General features: G+C 44.6%; 2 protein-coding genes across 6 annotated transcripts in view; one reads left to right on the top strand and one right to left on the bottom strand.

The window, feature by feature from the left end:
- The window catches only part of LOC309360589 (zona pellucida sperm-binding protein 2-like), a 29,659-nt gene extending 26,705 nt beyond the window's left edge, over positions 1 to 2,954 (top strand). For 2 of the 3 annotated variants that reach the window (XM_081895188.1, XM_081895190.1), the window contains 2 exons: positions 269 to 365; positions 2,758 to 2,954. In XM_081895188.1, the coding sequence (XP_081751314.1) occupies positions 269 to 365; positions 2,758 to 2,837 (177 nt within the window). In that variant the 3' untranslated portion in view covers positions 2,838 to 2,954. The remainder of the gene's footprint in view (positions 1 to 268; positions 366 to 2,757) is intronic. The other variant, XM_081895189.1, reaches the window with a different exon arrangement.
- Positions 2,955 to 4,755: 1,801 nt separating this feature from the next.
- LOC309360628 (transforming protein RhoA-like) lies at positions 4,756 to 21,477 on the bottom strand. 3 transcript variants are annotated; one of them, XM_081895310.1, is made up of 5 exons: positions 21,319 to 21,477; positions 8,358 to 8,518; positions 7,133 to 7,253; positions 6,543 to 6,673; positions 4,756 to 6,040 (listed from the first exon to the last, which is right to left on the bottom strand). In XM_081895310.1, the coding sequence occupies exons 2-5, from the start codon at positions 8,511 to 8,513 to the stop codon at positions 5,867 to 5,869; spliced, it is 582 nt and encodes a 193-aa protein (XP_081751436.1). In that variant the 5' UTR covers positions 8,514 to 8,518; positions 21,319 to 21,477; the 3' UTR covers positions 4,756 to 5,866. The 3 variants fall into 3 exon arrangements, with proteins under 3 accessions (XP_081751436.1, XP_081751437.1, XP_081751438.1); XM_081895311.1 differs by lacking the exon at positions 21,319 to 21,477 and adding an exon at positions 20,732 to 20,834; XM_081895312.1 differs by lacking the exon at positions 21,319 to 21,477 and adding an exon at positions 9,236 to 9,256.
- Positions 21,478 to 22,426: the final 949 nt, after the last annotated feature.

The following is a 22,426-nucleotide window of genomic DNA, read 5'->3' as shown; positions in this document are numbered from 1 at the left end:
TGCCTCAGTTGCTGTGCTCTGATAGTTTCTGTGGATGCAAACAGTCTTAACTATTACTTTTTATTATTGTAAGCTGCCATAGGAATTAAAGTTAAGGGCACCATATTGATTTAAAACAATAAAATTAAAGCTGAGCTGTTATGTATTTTGGCACAAGGAGACACGTGCTGGGGGCAGGGAGGGGAGGATGTAGTTGTCGGTATCCTGACGGTTGGGAGTTTTGCTTCCTGGTTCTCCTGCTATGTTATGTTGCTTTTACTGTCCTCAGATCTACTTCCACTGCAGTGCAGTCATCTGTGATTCCAGCTGGCTGGCCATGGACACCTTCTGTGCCCAGCGCTGCATTCCCAGAAGGCAGAGAGTTGGTAGGTGTCTTGTGAGGTAAATGGCTTCTGTAGAGCTCTCTACCTTCAAATACAGCAGCAGGAGATCTGTGGCTCTCAAAGCAACGTGGCCAATGGGAACTGTATTCTTAACAGTGGATCGCAAATTCCTCACCTCTCTTCTAATCCCCTGCCAGAGGCCAGCATGGCTTTCCCTAGAACACAGGTGGGAAACCTTTCTCACTCTGCACGCCATGTCCTTGGCAGGATCTGCTTTGCAGGCCAACCCATCTGTCAGTCACCTGAAAGGAGGACTAGCCTGCACAGCCAATGCAAAATTGAACCCCACCCCCATCAGCAGACATCACTGTTATCTTGAAAGGTGGATGTGGTTTTCTGGGGAAACAGATGGGTTTTAGGTCAGCTCAAAAAGAAATGCACTCAGCAGTTGATGTCTTGTCATGTGCGCACATGGGTATAATGCACAGGCAGACTTTTTTGCTTTAAACTGATGAGCAGATAGTCTCAGTACTGTCTATTGTTGCCATACTTCAGAGGCCTTTTTAAGGCTATAGGTTCATGCAAGCTAAACACATCATTTAGACTGCTCCTTAAAACACAACTATAATAGAAATTGCTTTATAATGAGGAATTATGATATTAAGTCTAAAACTCATGAAGACGTAATGGCACTACTTATGAAAGCATCTGTTTATGACTCTGGAAATCTATCTTAGGAGAGCAGCCTGGCTGAGGCTATGCTACGGACCACATAGAATCATAGAATCATAGAGTTGGAAGAGACCACAAGGGCCATCGAGTCCAACCTCCTGCCAAGCAGGAAACACCATCAGAGCACTCCTGACATATGGTTGTCAAGCCTCTGCTTAAAGACCTCCAAAGAAGGGGACTCCACCACACTGCAATGCCTTAAGAGAGAATATTATGAAAATGATTTACAGGTGGAACATGACCACAGTCAAGCTTGCAAAAATCTATCATTTGCCCGATAATAAATGTTGGAAATGTAAAGAAAATGAAGGTAAATTCTTTCACCTTTGGTGGACGTGCCCAAGGATTAAGGTTTTCTGGGAAATGATATATAATGAAATGAAAAAGGTATTTAAATATACCTTCCTGAAGAAACCAGAGGCCTTTCTCCTGGGCATGGGCGGCCAATTGGTGTCAAAAAAGGACAGAACTTTTTTATGTATGCAACAACAGCAGCAAGAATACTCATCGCAAAGTACTGGAAGACACAGGATCTACCCACTCTGGAAGAATGGCAGATGAAGATGATAGACTAGCAGAAATGACCGGCAGAATCCGAGACCAGGGAGAAGAGTCAGCGGAAGAAGATTGGAAGAAATTTAAAGACTATCTACAGAAACACTGTAAAATTAATGAATGTTAGAATGATGTCGGATAGAAATTAAGTAGTTTCTAGCTGTAATGTTTTAAGAGAATAGGGGAAAAAAGGTTCAGAAGTAGGTTAAAACTTATTGATAAGGATTTGCTGAATTAACAATTTTAATTGGAATACAAAAAAGGGAGGTATGAGGAGGTCTGGGAAACAAGTCAATGGAAAGTACTGTATTTTTCGCACCATAGGACGCACTTTTTCCCCTCCAAAAATGAAGGGGAAATGTGTGTGCGTCCTATGGTGCGAATGCAGGCTTTCGCTGAAGCCTGGAGAGTGAGAGGGGTCGGTGCGCACCAACCCCTCATGCTCTCCAGGCTTCGCACACCTCTCCGCAAGCAGCAGGAGCCCAGCGCTGGGCTCCCGCTGCTTGCGGAGAGGTGCCTGCATGCCGAAGCCTGGGCGCGCTAAGCTCAGCGCGTCCAGGCTTCGCGGACCTCTCCGCAAGCAGCAGGAGCCCAGCGCTGGGCTCCCGCTGCTTGCGGAGAGGTGCCTGCATGCCGAAGCCTGGGCGCGCTGAGCTCAGCGCGTCCAGGCTTCGCGGACCTCTCTGCAAGCAGCGGGAGCGTTCCCGCTACTTGCGGAGAGGTGCCTGCATGCCGAAGCCTGGGCGCGCTGAGCTCAGCGCGTCCAGGCTTCGCGGACCTCTCCGCAAGCAGCGGGAGCGCTCCCGCTGCTTGCGGAGAGCTGCCTGTTTGAGGGCTGGGGTCGGGGGAAGCTCTAGCATCCCCCGCCCCAGCCCCGCACCTGGGGGGGAAATAATTTTTCCCCCTTTATTTCCCCCCCAAAAAACTGGGTGCGCCCTATGGTCCGGTGCGCCCTATGGTGCGAAAAATACGGTAAGTTCTGGAAATTATGTGTGTTTTTTAATTATTCTTATTTTTGTATTTTTGTTATCTTTTTCTTTTTGATTTTTCTTTTTGTATTAATATAGAAAACCTTAATAAATATCTTATTAAAAAAAATAAAAAAAATGAATGTGGTAATGCTGCCTTTTCCACCCTCCCTTTCCAGGCCGAAGCATTGATTCTACCCGCAGTCGGCAAGTGCATGTCTCATCTGGACCAGTTGTGATAAGGAGGGACCATACGTGACCATCCTAGGAATAGGAAGAGAATGGACTAGGATCATCATTTAGCAACTGAAATGGCAAATGTTGTGTTGCTGTTTCAGCGGTGTACATCTTGTGCAATAAAGGTATACAATAGAGATTTTCAGAACTTTTGCTTTTTGGGGGTGGGAAAAACTAAAAGGCCAAATATTTGATTAGTAAGCACCTTATCTAAACTATTGCACTGACCTCTGTATTGGAAATTCTGTTTCCTACCTCTGAAAGAAGGGCTAGAGCATTCAAAGCAGCTAAACTGCATTTAAGGAGATAAAGCAAGATCTGACTTGCTACCCACCCTAGGCTCTGAAGCAAAACATGGGAAGCTTTAAATTTTGCATTAAAATGAAAATTACAAGCACCATAAGTTTTTTTCCATCACATTGCTCAGAAGCTATTGAACTCCTTTTAGACATTAGCCTGGTTTTTCCAGGTGTTAACTTCCATAGTGGCTGGAAATCTGCTTAGCTAGAGGTCAAGGAGTAACCTCCCTTACAAGACGGGCCTCTGGAATTAGAGACTCTCCTACTTCAGTTTTCACCATGACTGGCTCTATCAACCTCAGCACTACACTGAGTTTGAGGAGGTTACTTTAAAAAAAGAATAGAGGATATATTTAGAACAGAGCAATACAGCTACTGTTCTGGGAATTAGAATGTGTGGCAACTCAGAAAGGAATTACTTTTAAGTCAGAAGACTACCATTTGCTGTCAAACAGCTGAGGGGAAAAAATCTGGTTGTCCTAAAACCATACAAGGGGAAAAAAGTAAAAATAGATGTTGATAAAATACTGTCCCTTCCGCTTGTCCTAAAATTACAGAGAAAGTAGGCCAAATGTTTTAGAAGCTACAAATAATAGATAATGAAACAAGCATGAGCTCCAGTGGCATAGAAGAATGGGAGGGGGGTTTGAGGTTGCTCAGCTGTGCCATTAAGCAGAAGTTATCCTAAATAGGCCTGGCTTTGGGTAACTGAAGGTCACTAGACCTACGCTGCAGATGCATTGTAGTATTAAATGGTGCAGATCATGGATACATATATCCAATACTGATACCATGAATTGACACCACAAGGAGAAGAAACACTGCTGGTAGTTTTCTGTAGCTAAAAAATTTCATCAGAATGTCAATTAAGTGCCTGTTCACCATTTAAGGCGCCTAAGAGAAATCGGATTTCACATTAACAAAAGGGGAGAACCAGGAGAGAAAGACAGCAGAGTCACAATCTTGGACTCCAAAGAGTAGGCACAAGGACAAGGCAGGCAGAGTACTGTATAATGTTCACCTACCAGTGGTTCTCAACCTGTTGGTCCCCAGATGATGTTGGACTAAAACTCCCATCATCCCTGAGCTCTGGCCTTCCTAGCTCGGGATAATGGAAGTTGTAGTTCAACAACATCTGGGGATCCACAGGTTGAGAAAGGCTGAAAGTGAGAAGGCTCCTGTTGCTATTGTGTGTACAAATCAGCAAATAATCAACTATGAGAATGTCTCCAGTAGTTTTGCAAAGTGGTTTCTAACAGAACTGTTTGGAAAGTGTTCTTTCCACCACATTTTCTCCATAGAGCGCCCTATACTTTCTAGAGCTTCAGGAATCCAAAGGCAGGCCTACCTGAAGCCAAGCTCTCTATGCTTTGATTAGCTCCCAGTCTATTGGACTGCTTCTACCACCATCCTGGTTCTTGCTTAAAACATTTTTTTTTCTAGGTAAGACTTATTTCCTCATGAAGGTGTATGATTACTTTTACCAGCCATCACAATTTACTCCAACCAAAGCACTTCATGGGATCAGCAGTTTGGTGGGACAGTGCTGTACAACTGCTGTAAGAAAAATCAATGCTCACCTTTTTACTAGTTTCCTTTCCACAGCAGATTTTAAGAGGCAAAAAGCAAAGCCCCACCATGTACTAAACATTGCTACAAATTTATTACAGATTTTTCTTTCAAGTACATTTTGAAAAGTAACAACCACTTTTTAAACATGTGAATACAAATTAAACACAAAATCATACACCCCGGTGGCAATGCAGTGAGTACAAAGAAGGCGGAAGGGAAGAGAAGCAGGAGTGTTGGGGGAGCAGCGAGACAGAAGCAACAGAGGAGGTCCTTTGCACTTGAAGCTGTGGCAGTGGCTACTCCATCTACCAGCTATCCAGAGAGCTTCCAAACAGCAACAAACTGGCTCATAGCACCTCTGCTTACAAATATAGATTTTTGCTAGAAAGGGGCCAGGCTACAAGGCCCAGTCTCTTGGGCCAGTTTGAAGGAAAGGCAGCTGTCTGCTCTGCTGTCGGGAGATAAATATTTAAGTGGAGACAATTCTGTTCTGGGGTGGGAGAGAGAGAAGGTGGAGGACCTGATGTCACTTTACTGAGACAGCCCTCAAGAAACAAAGTGGGTGGCTTTTGAACTGGGCTATGTTCGCCTTGAGGAAGGGGACAAGCGCCAAAGTGGTTCTGCTCTAGCCTAAAGAGCAGAAAAGCCAGCTAAGGGATCGATGAGTCTGCCAAGATAAGGGTAACTGCTTGCCCACTGTGCAGGAGCACTGGCGCCACTCACAAGGAATGACTTGTTGACATGTCAAGAGTCCCTTACTAGGCAGGGCCAGATGTTCCAATTCAAGGCTCTGACCTTTATTGAAGCAAAGGGCTTTCACACTTTGGCAAAAAGTCTTCTACAAAGAAATGGCCTGGAGCAGTGTAGTGCCCTAGGCTGCCAACGAGAATCAAGACTGCTGTGAGCAAGCACGCGGAAAGATAAGGAGCTCCCCCACTGACCCACCAAGGGCCAGAATTTTCTGACCTGTTATGAGGGAGTCAGAAGCCTGTGACGGAAGGGGGAAATCCCACCCCACCTCCAAAGTTAGTTGTCATGCTCCAGAAGAGCCCCTGCCCAGCTCTAGCAAGCCCCCTCTCTGAGGAGACCTACCAGCCCATGGTATCACAAGAGGCGCAAGCCTGGAAGCTAAGAGCTCAAAGGCTTGGCTGGCTGGCAGGGAAGGCAGGCTGGGAAGGAATTACAGCAGCTGGCATGAGGTCTTCTTGCGCCCACGTTTGGCCTGCAGGGCAGCCCGGGTGGCCATCTCAAACACTTCCCGTACTCCATCCTTTGTCTTTGCAGAACATTCCAGGTAGCCAAAAGCACTAATCCTGTTTGCCATGTCACGTCCCTCCTCTGGCTTCACTGGTTCCTGAAAGGGAAGGGCGAAACAGACAGTGAGGTTGCCTGGCATCTATCCTGGTAAGGGAAATGAGGTAGAATCTAGCAATCAAAGCTAGAGCCTAGCTATCAGAACTCCTGGCTCCTTTAACCACACAATACTAACTCCCTGGGACTACATCCTTTGCTGAAAACTGGTACCCAGACCTTGCTAGGGTTGTGAAGTTGGAGGTTATTTTATGGTATCATGCAAGCCAAGTGCTGCCTTCAGTCCAAATAGAGTGTGTTGTGAAAAGGTACTGAGAACCCCATGGAAACCAGTAGCTTTGTGCTTCGCCAAGCCCCCTTCAAAAATGAGAAGAAGGCCACAATATACCTCTCTGGATGGGCTTGTGCTTCTGCTCAGATGTAAATGCAAAGGACATAGATTCCTTTCAAGCCCCAAATGGCCATATGCATAGCTGTTTGTACCCTCCTCCTATTCTGATGGCAATACTAAATCCCAGAAAAGAATGTCAGTTGCCTCTCTGCACCTGCTTCATCTTGGCTAGCTCCCGGCGTGTATGCTCATCATTACGTAGGTCCTTCTTGTTCCCCACCAGGATGATAGGCACATTGGGGCAGAAGTGCTTCACCTCCGGAGTCCACTTCTCAGGGATGTTCTCTGTAGGGGCACAAAGTAAAACCATAAGCATAAACCTAAGAAGACCATGGAGTTCTCACCCACTTGTGCCCCAAAGCAAAGATTTGGGAAACTGTTTCGAGTTCCTTCAGACACCACCAGGATGAAATTTAAAGGACTTCCACCACTGTGCGTACAGGAGTAGCAAGCTCAGAAAATGGATGTGGTGCAGCCAATGTTAAAGCTGGGATATGTGTACCTGGGGGGGGGGGAGGCAATGGGGGAAAAGACGGAAATGGGGAGGGACAAGCGGCAGAACACTGAACGCCAGCCGTGGTGTGATGTAATACACAGCATATGACCAGCTAATCAACTACTATGACAGTTTAACTGCTCCCATCAGCAATCTGACATCTGGGAAGAGACCAGAGCCAGAGATCTACAGAAGTTTCTGCTGCTGCTTATTCAGTCAGCCCTCCCACATACTCAGGGGAGACTCACCTAAACTGTCAGGGCTGTCAATGGAGAAACACATGAGGATGACGTCTGTATCTGGGTAGGAGAGGGGTCTCAGACGGTCATAGTCCTCTTGGCCAGCTGTATCCCAAAGGGCAAGTTCTACCTGTAGAAATGCAAATATGATAACTTAATGGGGGCAAGTCCTCAAAGTGCTGTCATCACTCCATTAAATGAAAGCCTATTCTGTGATGTGCTAGTGTCTTCCCTATTAGATCCTTAAAGGTAAAGGTAAAGGACCCCTGACAGTTAAGTCCAGTCACGAACGACTCTGGGGTTGCAGCGCTCATCTTGCTTAACTGGCCGAGGGAGCTGACGTTTGTCCGCAGACAGTTTTTCTGGGTCATGTGGCCAGCATGACTAAGCTGCTTCTGGCAAAACTGGAGCAGCGCACGGAAACGCCATTTACCTTCCCACCGGAGTGGTACCTATTTATTTACTTGCACTTTGATGTGCTTTCGGACTGTTAGGTTGTCAGGAGCTTAGACCGAGCAACAGGAACTCACCCTGCTGCGGGGATTCAAACCACCGACCTTCCCATCGGCAAGCCCTAGGCCCTAGGCTGCTGCTCTTTTGCTTACAACACAGCGCCACCCGCGTCTGTAATGAATGTGATTCTGTAATGAATCACAACCAAAGTGGAAAGATGCTGGTATTGTTGTAATTCAATCAGAACAGCATACTCCAAACTCTACTCCCTGTTACCACCAAGAAATGCAGTTCCAAAAGAACCACCTGTTCTTTCTGCAGCTATTCTTCATTTCTCTCAAATCGATTCCTCTCTGCTCTTGGGAGTGGGGAGAGGAAGAGGGCTATTTCACACATTACACTGACCAACTCAGAGAAGGAGGCCAAATGCCCCAGACAATATATAAATATATGTAGTGGGCAAGCAGCTGGCCTCCAATTTGGGCTCAGCACAGGAGCTTGCAGCAGGACCCCAGCTGGGCCTCAGAGAAACGGAAAAAGTAGAATGGTTCATAATGCTCTACAAAAGACGCAGACTCTTCTGCTGCTGCGCTGCTGTGTGAGTCAGGTGGCTTGCAGAAGCTGCTGCTCTTTTGCTGAAGTGCTACCGCGTGAGCCAACTGACTTGCACCATAGCATGGTAGCAAAAAGAACACCAGCCAGCCAGATGGTGGAGATATCAGGCCCTATCATTGCGCCCAGGCATCTGCCCAGCCCGGCCGGCTCCCAACATCAGTATTACCTGCTTTCCATCCACCTCAATGTCAGCCACATAGTTCTCAAAGACGGTGGGGACATAGACCTCTGGGAACTGGTCCTTGCTGAAGACGATCAGGAGGCAGGTCTTTCCACACGCTCCATCTCCGACAATGACAAGTTTCTTGCGTATGGCAGCCATCTCTCCTGAAGGAAGAAAAGCAGCACCCTCTTAGCAATTGGGGGTGGGCGAGGGCTTCCTGACTCCCACAATCGGACCTCAGCCGTGCCGGTAATTCGGGTTGATATGGGGGTAATTAGCCCTGGCAGACTCCCTAGGGTGGGGGAGGACTGTCTCGTAGACCCGCAGATTGTCCAAGATTTGTCAGCTGGCATCAAGGTGCAAGCGGCAAGGACACTGGGTCCCAGAGCACGGCACGGCTGGCACTCTCCAAAGTCACTCTCATAAGCCAGAAATATCTGTTTCATAAAATAATTGGGTTTGGACAATAAACAGACATAGTCTGGACCGAAGAAGATTGAGAAAAAATCTGCAGAATTGCACAGTCCCTGGTGTTTAAGCTCAGACTTCCAATAGATTCTCATCACGGTGTTTGGATTTACGGAGGTGATTGGTATGTTCTTTTTTCTTCTCTATACCTACAATTGTTTTTCTATGCCAAGCCTCATTAAGAAACCTATTTTTTTAAAAAAACAAAGTACAGATGGACTTCTATTTATAATTTAAGTATTCAGCTGCGCAGCTTTACTTAAACTTGATAAAGATAAAAAAAGAAACAAGATGGCGCTTGTTAGTATGATGTAGCACGGAAAAATGAGAATTCCTCCCTTTTTCGAGGGAAGTGGGAAATACTTGCTAGCTTACTTTATAATGACTTGAGATAACAATTTGGGACAACGTACAGTGCATCTGTTTGCAGAATTTCTTCATTATGAGCGAGAGAGAGGGCTGGGGGGGGTTGGTCTCCAGGAAAGCTGATCGATCACCAAATGACCTACATCTGTGGAATACAGTTCATTTACATTTCAATATTGCAAACAGTATGCTTAACAACTTAACATTGGGAATTTATTGTGAACAGTAACAATTTAACAACTTGGGAGTTACTGCGTCATTAAACTACAAACAACAGGCTTGGACAACAGCCTGGATTGGAAGATTGGAATGAAGTCAGGAAAAGCTGCGCTGGCAAATTGACAGTTGAAAAAAAATATATACACAAATAAAACTGTACCCGACAGATGAAAGAATATATGATCTCTGACATGACTGAGAATCGCACAGCCAGGGACAGGGAACTTTAAAGTGTTAAGATCGGAATGTGGAAAATATGAGAACAGGAAGAAGGCAGAAATGAAAATACTGGAGATATACTTTAGAGGTCCAGAGTATGGGAAGCCCAAAAAATTAATAATTAATAAGTTGGACTGTAATTTGGCTGTTTTTATTTTATTATTTTTAATTGGATTATGATTTGATGGATTTAATTGGATGTTCTTATTGGAAAACTAATAAAAATGATTATATGTGTGTGTGTGTGTGTACACACACACACACACACACACACACACATATATGCTCCCTCTTCCATGTGATAGCCCTTACAATATTTGAAGATGGCTATCATATCTCCTCTCAGTCTCCTTTTCCAGGCAAAACACACCCAGCTCCTTCAACCGTTCCTCATCAGTTTTAGTCTGCAGACCCTTGATCATCTTGGTTGCCCTCCTCTGCACACGTTCCAGCTTGTCAACATTCTTCTTAAATTATGGTGCCCAGAATTGGACACAGTATTCCAGGTGTTGTCTGACCGAGGCAGAATAGAGTGGTACTATTGCTTCCCTTGATCTGGACACTAGACTTTTGTTGATGCAACCTAGAACAGCGTTAGGTTTTTTTGCTGCTGTATCATGATAAGCTAGTGGCCCACAAAGACCCCTAGATCCTTTTCACATGTACTGCTAGTAAGTCAGGTGAACCCCCCCCCCAAATCCTATTATTTGTGCAGCTGGTTTTTCCTGCCTAGGTGCAGAAACTGACATTTATCCCTACTGAAATTCATTTTGTTAGCTTGCGCCCAGTTCTCCAATCTGTTAAGGTTATTTTGAATTTTTTTTGTATAATTTTTTTTAATTACAATGATCCAAAAGAGCCACATTATCACAATACAAAATTACAATACAATTAAATAGCCAACTATTCAAATACCAAATTAAACAATTTTGGGTGACTTCCCGTGTGCTAGATTTCAAGGTACAAAGTTTTTATTTATTTTTGCTTCCATAATCTTGATTATTCCAATTACAACAGTTCTGATCTTGATCCTTTATTTAACACCCACGGGTTTCATGACTTTCATTCGTAATTGCATATTTAATAAATTTTATTTCTGCAAGAGAAATTTATGTCCTGTAAATTTCTGTGTGAGATGTTTATTTTCCCTTTGTTTCTTCATTCTTCCTGTTATAATCCAACATATACAGCTCTCTGCTTCCACTTTTTCACACTCTCTCTGCTCTGCTCACAAGGGCAGCATTTTTCCCTGTGTGCCGCACCAACTTGTTTATCGAAGTCTAACAAAAGGTCTGACGTCCCACCATAGCCCCGGGCAGTTCTCCACTTATCTTTCTCATCCAATACCCAGCGGCTAACAATCTGGTGTCCCACCAAAGCTATGGTAGTTCTTCAAAAGCGATTCAGTGGAAACTCGATGCTTTAAATCCTATCAATATTCTCAGACAGTTCCATATATTTTGTAATAATCCATAAATATTATCTTGTTATCGGTGATTTCCTCTTGCTTTTTCTCATTCCATTAACTCTCAGGGGGAGGTTTGCCAAATCAATAAAGCAGCAAACATGGTATACAGTGGTGCCTCGCAAGACGAAACTAATTCATTCCGCAAGTTTTTTCTTCTTGCGAGTTTTTCTTCTTGCGAAGCACGGTTTCCCATAGGAATGCATTGAAAATCAATCAATGCGTTCCTATGGAGACCGTCCGGGGACAGAGGGGAAGCGCCGCGCGCCTTCCCCTCTGTCCCCGGACCTGTTTTAAAGCAAGGGGCAGCAGGGAGAAGATTGCTTCTCCCCGTTGCCTGCCCCGCAATCTCCGGGGACTGAGGGGAAGGCGCGCGCTATGAAGAAAATCTCTCCAGAACAAAACATTGCGACTCAGTGGCTGATTCAGCAGATTATCTTGTCCCGTTAACCCAGTACATGTCTGCAAATTAAATCCAATTTCTTTCTTACTAATAAACAGAAAAACCCCTGCCCTTAGTGGCTGTGTCAGAGGGTTACCGATAAGCGAATTGCTTTGCACTCAGGTCCTCCCGCCTCCCGCCTCCGTGTTGGGACGAGAGCCAGGTATCAGACGATCTGCGAGTGGTGCTCACCCCCCTGATCGGGGGGGGGGGGGGGGAGCTTGCAAGGACAATTACCCTTATTCATCCTTGTTTACGATCTGCTACCAATCTCTGCTAATGCGGGAGCTGCCTCCATTATGGCAGGAAGCACCAGAAGTCAAGGTCATTTTGAATTTTGATTCTGTCTTCTGCGACATTAGCTTCCCCTCCCAGTCTGGTGTCATCTGCAAATTGGATGAGCACCCCCCCCCCAATTCCTTCATTCATGCCATTTACAGAGATGCTAAAGAACAACAGGACCAGGACGGAACCCTGCAGCACCCCACTTTTCACTTTTTTCCAGGATGATGAGGAACTGTTAATGAGTACTCTTTGGGTTCAGTCAACCAGCTACAAATTCACCTAACAGTTACCTCGTTCAAACCACATTTTACCAGCTTTCTCGTGAGAATATTATGGGGGACCTTTGTCAAAAGTCTTACTGAAATCAATATGCACTATGTCCACCGCATTTCCCTGATCCACCAAGTTTGTAATTCCATCCATAAAAATAAATCATATTGGTCTGGCATGACTTATTTTTGAGAAACCCATGCTGGGTCTTAGTAATCACAGCATGCTTTTCTAAATGCTTACAGACCGACTGTTGAATTATTTGTTCTAGGACCTTCCCTGGTATTGATGTCAAGCTCAGTGGTTGGGAGTTACCTATGTCTTCTTCCCCCCTTTTTGAAGATGGGGACACCATTTGCCCACCTCCAGTCTGTAGTGACATCACCTGTTCTCCAAGAATTCTCAAAGACAACAGACCAAGGCTCTGAAATTACATCCGCAAGCTCCCTTAGTACCCTTGGATGCAGCTAATCAGGCCCTAGAGATTTGAACTCATTTAAAGCAGTTGGGTGTTTGCTTACTACCTCTCTTCCTATCTTGGGCTGCAGCTTCCTCCTTACATCGTTTATTCTGTTATCATCAGGCTGGGCATCACTTTCCTTTTGGGTGAAGACAGAGGCAAAGTAGGTGTTGAGTAGTTAGTTCTGCCTTCTTCTCTGTCACCTAATAGCATTTCTCAGTCTTCTCCACACAGAGAAGCTTCCACTTCCTTGTTCTTCCACCAATTTCAGACATAGCCAAAGAAACATTTTTTAACATTATTTTTAACTTCTCTTGCAAGCCCGAGCTTGTTCTGAGCTTGAGCCAGCCTAACGTTTCCCCTGCAACTGTTGGCTACTCATGTATACTCCTCCTTTCGGATTTCCTCTTCCTTCCATTTCTTATACATGCCCTTCTTAACTCTCAGCTCATCTGTAAATTCCTTATGCAGCTTAGATGCCTTAGATACCTCCCACTTTTCTTTCTTGTTGGTATTGTCTGCATTTGGGTGTTCAATATTTCTCCCTTTAGAAACTCCTATCCTTCTTGGACTCCCTTCTCCTTGAGTATTTCTGACCGTGGGATCTCACCCAGTAGCTCCTTCAGCTTTTTGAAATTGCCCTGACCAGATAAATTTAGATATTTCCCTCTGCCAATTTTCAATGCAGCTTGTTTTCCCTATAACAGGAATGGATTGGAACAGAAAAAGCATCTTTGGCAAAATATTTAGTTTAACAGCCGAGATACGCCCCCCAATAGATAGATATAATTTGCTCCAAATCTCCACATTCCTTTTAACTTCAGACCGTGCCTTGACATAATTGTCTTCGTAAAGATATACCGTATGTTTTTAGTAGTTAAAAATATTCCCAAGTATTTTATTTTTTGACAAATTTTAAGATTTGTTATCTTTTCAATTTCTTCTTTCTCTACTTGGGAAAGGTTTTTCGTCATAAGTTTGGTTTTACTTATATTCAGTTGGAATCCCACTACCTTCCCATAATTATTGATTATTTCCAAGGTTTTCACTAGACTCTGGGTTTTCGGTTGTGATGCTAATATCATCCGCAAATGCCCATAGTTTATATATATTATTTCCCAGTGTTATACCCTTAATATTCTTTTCATCTCCAATTTTTCTTACTTAAGACTCCATTACTAAAATAAATATGTGAAGAGAGTGGACAGCCCTGTCTTGTCCTTTTATTAATTTCACATACTGTTCCCATTTATTATAATTTTATGCCTTCTGTTTTGTGTAAATAGCCTGAATTCCATTACAGAATAAGTCTCCGATCTCCATATGCCGCAGCATAGTTGTCATGAATCTCCAAGAAAAATTATCAAATGCTTTCTCCGCATCGACCATGTAGTGAAGTTAGGAAATCTCATTAGACAAACTTTGGTCAAGCTGAAGCACTGTTGCACTGTGGGAAAACCAAAGGCCAAAGGATTTATGGGAAATGTATATCTGTTGCTTTAAAACCTTAGACTAATTGGCTCTGGGAGTGTGAATACTTATCTCAGGCATCTGCAGGAAGGAAAACTTCCCAGTTGATTAGTGGTGTTTTAACACCTGGTTATCTAAGTGCTGTCCCTGTGTGAATAAGGGCTATCAAGCCTCATTACAGGAGAAAGGAGGATCTGCTGTGTCTCTGAGAAATTGGGAGGAACTCCTTTCATCCCCAAGGTCTTGAGAACAAACGAGCTTCAGCTGTCACAAGATGAGTTATCACCCTCTCAGGTGACCATTGGTAAATTCTGAATTAATCAGAAATCCTGATTGGTCCTTGGGGTCTGATTACACATGGGGTCTTAAGGATAAAAACTTTAGGAAAGGAGCCTGCAGGCACGCTTACCCATCCGCTCTTCTGCCATATTCACCAGTCACTTCCTTTCTACATTGATATGTGTGTCCTTTGTGATGTAGAATTCCTGTTGTCTTCTTGAGATGCAGATTCAGCTGAGAACACCCTAACTTTTCTTGTGTTGGGGGGGGGGTTGTGTGTGTGTTTTTTGTAAGTACGTTTACCTATGGATGCTTTACAATGTTTTTATTTTCCTGTCTGAAACTCTGTAAGAGATGTGCCTACTTTTAAGTATGTTTAATCTTGTTTTTTAAATAACTCTGAAAAAAGGATTTTCCCATTTTGTTCTGTGTGCGTTTCGTGGGGAAAGTCTGAATCCCAAGTCTGACCACTCAGTCGCCTACTGAACCTGTTGAATTTCTGCCTGCAGTTTGTGGTGAAGCAATTGCATGGTGGGGCAGCCGGTAACACTGAAGAGTAGCCGTCTCCCTTGGGTTATTCCTCTGGGCTATCCCCAGACAAGGGTGTGGTGGCAGCATCTACCCTTCTGTTGTGTTTCGTCCTGAAAAATAAAAGTAATTTGGCCCACCTCTCTCTCTGAGCCTGGTCCTGCTGGACTGGATGACAGGTGAGCAAGGTGGGGGCATGGGCCAACAGACCACCATTAAGATTGGTGGTTTATCAATTTGTGATTCCAAATATTCCTACACATTTATGATATTCCTGATGTTACTCTGAATTAGACGGCTGGGGGAAAAGTCAGCCTGGTCTTTATTACAGTCTGTTATTACGACCTGGTCTGTATTACGGTTTGGAGATTTTTTTTCATTCTTTCGGCTAAAATATAGGTGTAGAGTTTATAGTCGTAACAACGAAATAGGCCTATAATTGGCTATTGACAGCTGGTCTGTTCCCCGTTTTGGGATCAGTGTGATGTAACTTTCCTTCCATGATTCAGGCATTATGCCATATTGTAGGATGTTGTTCATTGTGGTTTTCAAGGGTTCGAACAATACCTCTTCTAATTTTTAATAGTAAATTGCAGGGAGGCCATCAGGCCCCGGTGTTTTTCCTGATTTGGAATGCTTAATTGCCTGTTGGACTTCAAAAACTGTGATTGGGTCATTCAGAATTGTGTTTTGTTCTTTAGAAATTCTGGGGAAATTATTTTGGTCCAGGTATTCTTTTATCTCTGCCTTATACTCTCAATCTGGTCCTGCTAGCTAGAGGTCATGGGAGTTGTAGGCCAAAAACATCTGGAGGGCCAAAGTTAAGGAAGCCTGCCCTTTACTCTCAATCTGCTTTTCAGGCTCCAGGTCATGGATTTCTTCACAAGTGAGCACATCCTTTATATATAATGCTACATCTTCTCCCTTCCTGTTTGGTCTATTCCTTTTGAATAGGTTATACCCCTCAATTCCTACATTTCAGTCATGAGTCTCACCCCCACTAGATTTCAGTAATGCGTAGCAGGTCATATTTGCCACCCTGTACTAAAAGCTCCAATTTCCCATACTCTGTGCATTGGTGTAGAGACAAAATATGGATGCACAACCTTTCCAAAAGTGAGATCAAAGCTGAATTTAAGAGACTCGCATGACTGTGCGTATGCACACTCTGTAGAAGGATCTTTATCATTGTCAAGTTTACTTGATGCCCTTCTAAAATAAACAGGAACTGCTTTGTTTTGGAACGTGAAGTAGCCAATGGCAAGTGGCTAAATTGTTTTTGGGAGCTTAGTTTTACTACTTACATCTAGACACCAAGCATAGATGCTGAAATACTAATCACAGTCAACCTTTAGTCAAAAGATCTAGGCTGGTATTCAAGTTTTACTCAGAGTAGGCCTACTGAAATTAATGGGCCTAACTTAGTCATGTTCATTGATTTTAACAGGTTTAGTCTGAGTAAAATTTTGTTGACCACACATATTCTAAAAGGATAAAGATGTCTGCTCCCTTTGTCACTGCATTAAGAGTACAAGGATTCACTATAAGCTACAACTATTAACACACAATATTGAAAACTGCCCTAATGATGCTGTTTATGAAATGGGACCAAATGAGCTAGTTGGCTCTTCTAGTTTGACTCATAAGATCCAGAATAGAAGCCTTTTTCTCTAGGAAAAAAAACCACTGCCCAGTTCTGAAACATGGTACTGGGGATTCATAGCCAAGTCTAGCTTAGCTGGAAGCCTGCATGCTGTTTTCAAAAGCCAGAATGCTTTTATGCCAGAACTTGGGGTTATGATGGGAGGAACAGAATACCCTGGTGACTAATTAGTTTGGATGTACACTGAGAGGATATATAAAGCTAGACAAGTTACACCCATATCTGTAGTTCTAAGCAAACTTCCCGCTTCAAAAAGAAAAGGGCTTAGTCTGCTTGGCCAAGATTTAATGTCTGCTTTCTTAAAAGGGTTTTAAGGCAAGAATTAACCAACCAAATTAAACTCTAGATTAATCGTCTTGAGAGATTTATTGTAAGGGTATCCTCCATTACAGCTATGAATGTCAGACTTTCTATCTCCCGTAGTTTAGAATCTGCTTTAATGGGAAGACATCTCACAACAAAGATTCTCTGGTAGAAAATAAAGAAGAGAGAGCTTCTGAATAACCTTTCCTTAATGCAAACTTCCAATCAGCAGAATAGAAAATCTAGCTGAAAAGATGCCCTGAAACCAAACTGTAAGGAACAAGTTATTCTCATCTAACACATGATTAAGGCCAATATCCTCAAGTGACTCAGCAAGTTGGAAAACAAATTTACTGTGATTTAAGCAAGGAGTGATTTAAGAGGGACGCGGGTGGCGCTGTGGGTTAAACCATAGAGCCTAAGACCTGCCGATCAGAAGGTTGGCGGTTCGAATCCCCGTGACGGGGTGAGCTCCCGTTGCTCGGTCCCTGCTCCTGCCAACCTAGCAGTTTGAAAGCATGTCCAAGAGCAAGTAGGAAAATAGGTACCGCTCTGGCGGGAAAGTAAACGGCATTTCCGTGCGCTGCTCTGGTTCACCAGAAGCGGCTTAGTCATGCTGGCCACATAACCCGGAAGCTATACGCCAGCTCCCTCAGCCAATAAAGCGAAATGAGCGCCACAACCCCAGAGTCGTCCGTGACTGGACCTAATGGTCAGGGGTCCCTTTACCTTTAAGCAAGGAGTGGGGGAGACAGAAAAGAAAAACTTGCATCTTTGAGTCCTTCTGGAATTGTAGTTCAGAGAACGAGGCTGCCCCACAGCAATGACATTTGGACAACAATCAAACTTGCTGCTCCCACTGCAATGCAGCCTTCTCATTCGATAAACTACTTGTTTCTTTAAATGCCACAAGAATATAGAACATACACTCCCCACAGAAACATAGGAGCCCAGGATCAAACATAAACTATTAATTGATCTTAAAGAAGGAGGGGGATTTTCCCTGCCAGATTTGAAACTCAACTACGAGGTGTCCTGTCTCTCCTGGATCAGGAAATGGTGTATACTACAAAATACTACAAAATACTGACCTTTTAGATCTGGATGGGTATGACAACCACTATGCCTGGCATGCCTACTTAGGTTACGACAAGGTCAAGGTACACAAAAGCTTGCTATAAGGAAGCCTCTATGTATGGTTTCGGCAAAATACAAAGGTCTGCTTGAACCCAAAACCCCATGGTGGATATCTCCTATAGAAGCATTGGCAGTAAAGAAGAAAAAGATGAAAGGGAATTGGCCAACATACAAAGAGGAAGAAAATCAGCTGAAGCCAAAAGATTTTGAAGAAATTAGGGTATACCTGTCAGGTTGGTTACAATATCACCAACTCCATGAGATATTTAAACTTCAAAAATGAAATGGCTTCGCGACAGAGCCCTCCAGACTGGAAAAAGAACAGATTAACTCCAAAGGAAAAACCCTCTCTAAAACGTTATAGACTCCTCCTTGACCAGGAAGTCGAGGAGGAGGAGGAAAAATCAGTAATGGTTACATGGGCTCAAGATTTTGGTTACAACATCCCAATGGATGCTTGGGGGAAACTATGGAGGTAGAGATGAGGTTCACCACAGATTATGTATTGAAAGAAAATTTTCTGAAAATGCAATTCCGCTGGCACTTAATGCCATCAAAACTATTGAAAATGTATAAAAATACCTCAAGTAAATGTTGGAGATGTGGGAAGGTACAATGCTACATATGTGGTGGAACTGTAAGAAAATAAAGGAATTTAGGAGGTAATCTATAACAAGCTCAAAAAGATGTTTAAGATCTCTTTTATAAAAAAGCCGGAAGCTTTCCTCTTGGGGATACTAGGTTCAGACATACCTAAAAAAACAAGGACAATATTATTGTACGCTGCGGTAGCTGCAAGAATATTAATCACTTCAAACTGGAAAGGGGACACAATTCCAACCAAACTGGAGGGGCAAAGCAAACTGCTAGAATACACTGAGCTGGCAAAAATGACAGGGAAATTGAGAGGACATACTAAACAACATTTATCAAAGAATGGGACATGTACAAAATATACTTTAAGGAACATCGTAATAATATGACGTCAATGGCAGGCCTTGAATGACTTCTGTGGTATAGTAGAAACTTATAGAAGAATAAGTCATTAATGAAAATCAATAAAGGAAAATGGAAAGTGAGCTCAAAGAAATAGGTGGTAGATGCATGATGGAGTGACGGGAAGTCATTATAGATGTAATAAGAATTTAATGTGATATGTAGCATTTTCTATTGTTATTTCTGGATGAATTTCTGTTTGTCTTTTAATTTCAATAAAGCATTCAACAAAAGAAAAGTAAAGTAGGAACAATCATCTCAGACATGGAATAAAACACTTTCTCCAAATTCCCTTGAAATTTCTGACATGAAAGCTCATGACTCAAGAGAACTACAAGTGATAACTGACCATAGAAATCAATAGAGAAATCCAAGTTTTCATTATTACAGTGCTGGGAAACTTTCTGTCTACCTGCCCTCTAATAAAAGACACAAGTTTGCAAATCTGAAAAATTTGCATGACAAATATGTTTGACAAATTTGCTAGTGCTTCCTATGCTAGAAGGCGAAAAATTAAACTGTTCAATATTATTCCCATATGATGGTCAAGAGCTAAAGTTGAGAGAGGTGATGCTCACAATTTACTCCAGTGTCATCCCTTGAATGCAAGAGGGGATAACTGGACTGAGGGCCCAGGAAAAAACACAAGAGGAAATTAGTTTCCCCCCCCCATTCTGCATCCCCCTCATTTGCCCACTCAAAAAAGAGAAAACTGAATTCTTGTGCAATATTTTATATTTCAATATTATGTAACTGGTTAGCATTATTGTTACAGAGTTAATTACATTGCCACAGAACCCAGGTTTAAAGGTAATGACAGCAGTGCTACTGTATTTGTCTAGATTATTTAACAAACTCCCAAGTCTACCAATCATATTGTTGCTGTAACCTGGTGGCAAGGCCTTTGCACATCTCAAGACGCCATCTTTTATTTCAAGTGAAATAAAGTTAATACAACACACACACAATCAGGAAACAAACACACATGAGAGCAGTAACTCTGACATACATGAAGAATAAAGAAGCAGAAACTATGGATCTTACAGACCCCGATTATGCTAAAGACAAATATACTGATTTGTGCTAATATTTTCAAGGATATCATCTATGAAGATGAAGTGATCTGTGAACTGCATTCAGGATAGCTGACTTTCTCTACAACTAGTTTTGCAACCTGTTTTCATGATTATACAGAACCAAGCCCTACCAAGTTCAATGGAGTTCATTCCCAACAGAGTGTTTCCAGGTCTGCAGCATTAGTATGATGATGTACTCCATGTAGAACCACTTCTTGTTTGTCTAATAGGGGTGCTTATGAATCATCTCTCTAAATATATGAATGTCTTCTGATTCTGTGTAATTATGCCTACCTTCTAAGATCAAATAGCAAAATCTTTTCATTACCACGTGGGTCTAAATTTCAATATATTTTTTTATTTTCCAACTAGCAAAAACTAAGATACCTCTTACAGCTTCATGTCCAAAACTTGTGTATCAGTATCTAACTTCTGCCTTAAATTATTTACTCCTCGAAAAGTAAAGGGGAATGTGTTTTTATGGGTTAAAAAAGCTTTATGTTAATAATACACCCAATATCAGTTTTGGAGAAAGCAGCAGCTGATAATGACATCCTATAAAGTAGATGACTGTTAGTATTCTTGTATTTAGACTAAAGCAAGACAATTACAAGCACCATTCCATCAAAGTGGAAGGACAATTAATGTACTGTACATTGGAGAGGTTATACTTGGGCAGCGATCCAGCAAGGAATACTTGAGTATAAGCTTTTGAATTTAACAGGACTTACTTCTGAGTAGACATGCACGCCACTTTTCATCAAGACTAAGAACCACCTGTGACTTTTATCATAGGTTTCACCTCCGGTCCTACGTGGTGCCCACCGGCCACCCGAGGCCTTGCGCGCCGACCCACTTCCAGTTGCTGTATCTCGCCCCAACTCCGTGATTTAAAAGTACAAGCGATTACAGCCGAGACCCCCCTGCAGGCGACCCCCCCGAGCCTCTCCGGCCTTGGCCTCGCCCATCGGGGGGGGGGCTCGGGCAGCTCCGTGTTTGTGCCCCCCCCAGCCACGGATGGCGGCCGCACATGCGCAAGGGGCTCCGAAAGCCCCCTCGGCCTCCGTCCCCGAAGCCTTCCCCGCGGAGCCGCCCAATCAGGCGCGCTTCCTCCCCCTTCGCGCCGCGACCCCGCCCAGCAGCCAACCGTCTTCTGGCTTCGCGCATGCGCCGCACATTCGCCTCTCGGCCCCCCCCCCAACTTTTCACCCAGAGCTTTTTCGTGAGGCTAAAGCCCCTCCGTTTTGAAGGAAGCGAGGCCCGGTCGCCATGAGGGCAGCTGCTTCCCGTCCCGCCGTCGTAGGAACTTCCCTCTTACCCGCTTCTCTCGGCGGCCTCCACTGCCGGCTCCGCCCGGCTCACTCGCAGCCGCCCGGACTCTCCTCAGCAGCCCCTCGCAGGCCCCACCCACTTCGGGATTGACAGAAGCCACCGCCCAATCGCGTAACTCCGTACTGACATCGAGGCCGTCGCTGTCTTATAAAAGCGGCTGAGACTTCCCTTCCGTCGGATTGACAGAATGATGCGGCCAATGGAAGAGCGTCATTCGTGCAAAACGAGAGGTTGGTCGCGTCATCGGGCGCTGTCCGATTCCGGAACGGGAGAACACGGCGGCCAATCGCCGCCCACCCACAGAATTGCCTGATAGGCAGGTTGAACTGACCAATCGCGCTCGACACAAGTGAACGGAGGCCGGGGTTTCCACCTCAGCCTGGTTGACGAGTGGCAGCCTGGGCCGCTAATGGGAGCCCGCCGTGATCCAAGGCGCCCTTGTGATTTCCCGGCCAAGGCGGGGCAAACGCCCACCCGGTGACATCAGGGTCAGCGGCCACCAATGGCGGCTTTCCCGGCGAAGCCCCGCCCAGCCCGAGGAGAGGCGCTTCCCGGCCAATTGTTGCTCGGCTGAGTCCCCTGGCGGCCATCTCGGGCGCGTCTCTCGGGCGCCGCGCAGAGGCGGAGGGGGAAGTCGGTCTGTCCCGAGAGCAGCTGCTGCGCCTTCGGAGGCCCAGGCTGGCTCGGTGTCCCCGGCCTCGCCCGCCCGGCTTCCCCCGCAAGAGGCGCCCTCGGTCCGGGAGCAGCTGCTCGGCAGGATCTGCAGCCGATGCCGGGCTGGACTTGGCCCTCGTTCGCGACGCAGATCTTCCCTCACCGGCTTGCCGGCTGTGCTTTGCCTCAGGTGCCCCAATGTCTCGGGCTCCTCCTGGACGGATCTGTGATCTCATCTCCCCCTTCTGTTTAAGGAACACACCCAGCCCGAAAAAAGCAGGATTGAGGCAGCACTAAGATGCCTGATCTATACCAAACACCCACCCGCATCGCTTAGCCCGGACGCGGAGGGGCAGCTTCGAGGGCCTTCCGGGGAAGCTACAGGGAACCAGGCAGAGGGCCTCCTCGGTTGTGGCGCCCGCCCGTCAGATGTCAAAGAA

This window comes from Podarcis melisellensis (assembly GCF_964234715.1).
Source record: "Podarcis melisellensis genome assembly, chromosome: 17".
NCBI lineage: Eukaryota > Metazoa > Chordata > Lepidosauria > Squamata > Lacertidae > Podarcis > Podarcis melisellensis.
This window is presented reverse-complemented; position numbering and strand designations above follow the sequence as displayed.

Coding starts and splice junctions, on each gene's coding strand:
- LOC309360628 (XM_081895310.1), bottom strand. CDS start 8,513: ATGGCTGCCATACGCAAGAAACTTGTCATTGTCGGAGATGGAGCGTGT. Junction 6,674..7,132: donor TGACAGCCCTGACAGTTTAG/GTGAGTCTCCCC, acceptor GTGCCCCTACAG/AGAACATCCCTGAGAAGTGG. Junction 6,041..6,542: donor AGCTAGCCAAGATGAAGCAG/GTGCAGAGAGGC, acceptor CTTCCCTTTCAG/GAACCAGTGAAGCCAGAGGA.